Source organism: Crotalus tigris, unplaced genomic scaffold (assembly GCF_016545835.1).
Source record: "Crotalus tigris isolate CLP2741 ecotype Arizona unplaced genomic scaffold, ASM1654583v1 scf7180000017571.3126492, whole genome shotgun sequence".
Classification (NCBI taxonomy): domain Eukaryota; kingdom Metazoa; phylum Chordata; class Lepidosauria; order Squamata; family Viperidae; genus Crotalus; species Crotalus tigris.
Window position 1 is genome coordinate 2,591,576 of NW_024096482.1, and position 5,619 is coordinate 2,597,194.

General features: G+C 40.5%; 1 protein-coding gene across 1 annotated transcript in view; it reads right to left on the reverse strand.

The window, feature by feature from the left end:
• The window catches only part of ITGA2 (integrin subunit alpha 2), a 58,081-nt gene extending 52,532 nt beyond the window's left edge, over positions 1-5,549 (reverse strand). The window contains exon 1 of the mRNA XM_039356016.1: positions 5,354-5,549. Coding sequence (XP_039211950.1) covers positions 5,354-5,411 — 58 coding nt within the window. The 5' untranslated portion in view covers positions 5,412-5,549. The remainder of the gene's footprint in view (positions 1-5,353) is intronic.
• Positions 5,550-5,619: the final 70 nt, after the last annotated feature.

Here is a 5,619-nt window from a genome sequence, read left to right on the forward strand (position 1 = left end):
ATACAAGGTCTGCCTTTGACTTATCACCTTCAAACTGATTTTAAACTGCAGAGTTCACTGCTTAATCAACTGGCCTAATTTTGGGATTTGTTTTCCTTTTTCCTCATTTCTATAGTATTATACTATAAGAAGATACAAAAAATGGTTCCCTAACACATTCTTAACTATGATGACATAAAGTAGAGGTCCTCAACCTTTTGGGTACCAGGGACTGGTTCCGTAGACAGAGGTTCTTCCATGGACCAGAGAGTGCATGGTTTTGTGTGCTGCCTGCATCTGCAGATGGAGTTTTACTTGTTTGGGCGGAGCGGTTGCTGGCATGCCATGGCCTGGTACTGGTCCACGGACCGAGGATTGAGGACCCCTGACATAAAGATCTAAATTGAGTCATGAAAAACTTTAGCAAGTTTTATATGTCACGCAAATATTCTAATGCCTGATGCTTTTAAAGTTCAAGAAGTAGGAATTAGGAAGTGGGAAACCCTTTGAAATAACATGCATTTAAAGTAGTTAATGCCTCTGCATTTAGCTATTAGGGACACTAATTTGACTAACTTTTCCTATTCAACTTTTAGAAAGTTGAAATTTAACATAATCAATAATTTAAGTCATTAATAGTCATTTACAGTTTGCTTATAAGAACCGCTCCATAGATTATGCACTTTTGTGCTTCATTTGTTTGGCGCACCTGGAGGAGAAAAATATTCAAGTGCAAATGCTGTTTGTTGATTTTAGTTCAGTGTTCAATATAATCATTCCTCAGCATTTGGTGAACAAAGTGGGCCTATTAAGTTTTAATACTCCTCACATAACTGGATACTTGACTTCCTTATTAATAGGTCCCAGTTTGTGCAAGTTGGAAGAAAACTTTCCAGTTCCACCTTTCTGAGTATGGGTTCCCAACAGGGCTGTGTTCTGAGTCCGTTACTGTTCACCTTGATGATCCATGACTTCTGTGCTGAATCTGCTACGAATCATATTGTGAAGGCTGCGGTGGGTCTTATCCAGGATGATAATGAAGATTCTTATAGGGAGGTGAAGGCTTTGGTGGACTGGTGCAGTAAAAATAAGTTGGTTTTGAATGATAATGAAACAAAGGAGATCATTGTTGATTTTAGAAAGAGGCAGCATAATCATACTCCACCTTGTATCAAGGCTGCAGCTGTGGAGGTCAATAGCATTAAGTACCTGGGGATGTAGATAACTAACAATCTGACTTGGTCTCTTCATATGTTATCTTTAGTGTAGTGTGTGCAAACCAGCATTTGCATTTCTTGCATCAAATGAGGAGAGAACATCTTTCTCCTTCTGTTCTGGCCACTTTCTATAGAGGCACAATTGAAGCATTTTAACAAACTCACTTCCTGTTATTCAGGATACTGCTTATAAGCATGATGTGCTTAAAGCTTGAACCATTGTTAGAGACCCCATACACCCACTTCACAGTCTGTTTCTGTTGCTGCCGTTTGGGAGAGGGTTTCAAAGTATTTATAGCAGAACTACTAGATTCTGTAACAGCTTTGTTCCTTATGCATCTGTTTTGTAAATTCGCAGGATTTTTTCTTTTTTTTGCCTACATTTGAACTAGACTGTGATGTTTCTCTGTGTCATATATGTGTGTATGTGTGAGTATATGCATAATGGTATTTTTTTGAGAGCTGAATGCAACGAAATCTCATTTTGATATATGCTGATTATTGAACATTTAAAGTAACTCTTATGTTCTGTTCTGTTCTGGCATTCTCCTTCCCAGAAACTAGTGCATCTTTTTTGACACCACTGAAAATTCAATAGCCAGATTTGCTCTTAAAATGATTTAATAGTCTTGTTTCCCCCCCCGTCCCCCCCCCCGCATCATTTTTATATGTTTAATACTTTGGCATCATTTCAGAGAGAAGAGAATTTATGCAGTCCCACCCATTCTTCTGGGTTAGCCTATATATGTTTTGATATAATTGCTGACTCACATCAGGTACAGGTGGGGCAACTGGAGGAAAATAAATTGTGTATTCCTTTTTTTGCTATTGGAACAAGAGAAAACTCCTAGCAGGGACTGCAACTAATGGATAAAACTTTAAACTATATCCCACAAGGTAAATTACAGTTGCATCTCTTTTGCAGCCCTGAGACCATTCAGAATAATTGCAAATAAATCTTTAGTCCACTTAGCTTTTGAAGGAGAGAGTCTAAGTAGCAAAATTCGTTTCTTAAATCTTGCGAAGAGGTAAAGTAGGATTTTCATCCTTTAAGAAATCCAACCATTTCAATACTAGGCAGATTTTTTTCTGATTGAATGGAGTTTAAGAGGCAAAAATGGATGCCTTTAATACTTTGTAAGATCCTACCCCCACCTCTAAACTTCAGCAACAGACTGGCAATGTACTGCTGGTCCTATGGACCAAAACAGTAGCACCTGCCCATCCCCCCAAACTATAGTAAGTGTAGCAAACCATAACATGATTAAGCTAAGTATTGTGTGAATGATCCACTTGTAGATAGATATGCCACAAACTGTGGTATAAGCAAATGTAGCTTAACATTAAGGCTAAGCCATTCTTTAAGCATTTCTCCCTATTCAAATTTTAGAAAGTTTAAACTCAGTATAATTAGTAATTTAAGTCATTAAATTATGAGTACAAGCTTTTCTTTTGCTGTAGCTCTCAGCAATGAGGCACTCAGTTTCACGTTCCAACTTCCACCCATTATGTTTTAACAACGTTGGCATAACTCCGTTACTCTAGCCAAGTGCCTTTTAGAACCCAGTGCCTTTGTTTAAGCCCCAGTCACTTTCACCAGCAGAATAAAGGACAGATTAAATAAAAATGCAGAGAGAATGTTCCATGTTCTGACAAATTCATTCTTTCAGAAAAGAGCACAAAATACAGGCCGTTCTGCATGCACCATTCTTGCAAAAAGTTAATGTCTCTGTATCTGGTTTGGTCCCTGAAGCGCTGTTACATTCTTAAATGTCTCCCTTAGTTAGGAACAAGTTGGAACTTCTCACAGGTAAATATTTCTGTATGCCATCCAGCTTAATAACAAGCTGGGATGAAATAGCAGACTGATTTTTTACACTCTGGAATGTTAGGGTGAAAATATTATGACAAAAAATGGCTGTAAGGAGTCTTAACTCATCAACCGAATTCATATATCCACAGTTCACATTCACTTAATCTAAACAATAAAGTGTACTTTATCTCTTCTGCCTCCTGTTAATAAAAGGGCACCATCAATGTCTCCAAAATCATGTAACCAGCTCTGGTGAAGAAAAGATGCTCTAGTGCAGTGGTTCTCAACCTTTCTAATGCCGTGACCCCATAATACAGTTCCCCATGTTGTGGTGACCCCCAAGTGGGTGTGGCCACCAATAAGAGGGAGTAGGACAGCTAGGGAAAAGGGAAAAAAATGGCGGACAGCGTGGTTTGGCGACCCCCATGAAATGGTCATTCGACCCCAAATGGGGTCCCGACCCATAGGTTGAGAACCACTGCTCTAGTGAGTCTAGTCCATAGATTCTGGCATGAATTTAATGAACAAACTGTAAATATAAATTAGACTAAACAGAATGATGCCTGCAGTCTGGAAATGATTCAACCTCATCCTGAAGTTAGAACAATTAACCAGTGGAATAACCTGCCTCCAGAAGTGGTGAATGCTCCAACACTGGAAGTTTTTAAGAAGAGACTGGACAGCCATTTGTCCAAAATGGTGTAGGGTTTCCTGCCTGAGTAGGGGGTTGGACTAGATGACCTCCAAGGTCCCTTCCAACTTTGTTATTATTATAGTCTTCAGATAACATCTCATTTTTGAACTGCAGTCCTCCATTTAGGTATGACTCTGACTAAATTCAGCAAAATTCCTTTATCTATTTATTTGGAAGCTAATGCTACTGAAGAAGCTTCTTGGATGAGAAGCGAAATGTCTTCAAAGAACAACAAGAAAGTCCAGTTGCCTCTTGCAAAAGCACCTTTCGAACAACCATGACCTGGATGACCAAGAATCTCCATAGACATTTAGTGCCACTGAGTTCAAACAATCTTACTTCTCAAAATCACACTGTGTCTGAGTTCATCCAACACAATAAGCCATAATATGATTTATTATGTTACATGAACTCTGCATTGCATTTGTAAAAAAATGGCTAAAATGAAGCATGTTATGTGAAATAACTCATATAAATTGGTGATATCAGGAAGATAATATTAATTTATTTTACAACAGGGGTATAAGAATTACTGAAATAAAGTATTCAAGTTTGGTTTATACAGGCACAATTTGGAGTAGTGGCACCAAGCGAGAAACTGGGAGACAATGAGTTCTAGTCCTGCCATAGGCACGAAGCCAGTTGGATGACCTCAAGCCAGTTACTCTGACTCAGCCCCAGAAAAATGGCAATAGCAAATCACTTCTGAATTCTTGCCAAGACAAATGCAGGGACTAGTCCAGACAGTCTCCAGAAATGAACATTGACTTGAAACCATATATCAAAAAGGTTTATAGCTAAACTGATCTGAAAAGAGTAATATCAGTCTTAATGTTATATTTATTTACATATATAGCTCCCTAAATGCTTAAAGGGGACCTGCAGGGCTTCACCTCAAGTTTATTTATTTAGTTATTTTATCATATTTAAGAACTGCCCACCCCAGGGAAATCATATAGTAAAAGCATAAAAACAGCATATAAAATATATAAGTTATCTTCACAACAACCCTATGGAGTAAATTTAAGATCTCTGTGATCAACCTGAGCTCAGCCACTAAGTTTCATTCCTTTTCCACAGCTTGAGTGCCCTACTGTAATCCAATAAGGACCAGGTAATTGAGAGCTTCTCTTTCTGTGTGACTACTCATCCCGTTGCTTTTATGGGACAGCAGTACAGAGAACGTTTCTCCAACAGCAGTTTTTGGAAATGCAGCAAATAATAAGCAAAAGTAAAGAGAGTCACCCAGCCTGGAGGTTCATCAAAACCTCCCTTCCTTTGACCTCAACGCGGGACCTATAACACAATCTTGCACACTGCCTTCAGAAAGTACACTGTAGACTATCCACTGGTGTTCAACAACGCTCATAGCTCCCGGGGAGCTATGCAGGATCGCCAAGCTTCCATCGGGCTAGACGGCACCTGTTCCAGCCTGCTCGAAGGAGAGAGGGAAACGTGTTACAATTAAAAGCGTGTTCGGAAAGGCCTCTTCCCCGAGTTGGGGAACTTTTCAGAAGAGCATCCCTCGAGTCTGCGTGCGACTGGATGGAGGAGACTCCCATTCTGGAGTCGCTCACAGCTGAAACAACACATACACACAACACACACACACACACACCGTCGCCCGAATAAAAGAACGCCACAACTTACTTAAGCCGAGGAGGCTCAGGAGAGCCAGGCAGCCCAGAACTCGCCTGCGATCACCCATTGTTCCCAGAAGGAGCGGAGATTGCAGCAGCGCCGGCAGGCACAGGGCAACAGCGCTAAGTACCCGAGCAGCTCCGCCCACCTGGCGCGCTCTGCATCGCCTCGAGGGTCCCTCGGAACAGGAGAGCTGTTCCTGCCCTCCCCGCTCGCCAAGTTTTTAAGCCCCTCCTCTTACTCCCTCGCGCGCCACAAATAAAAAACTCTTCCGC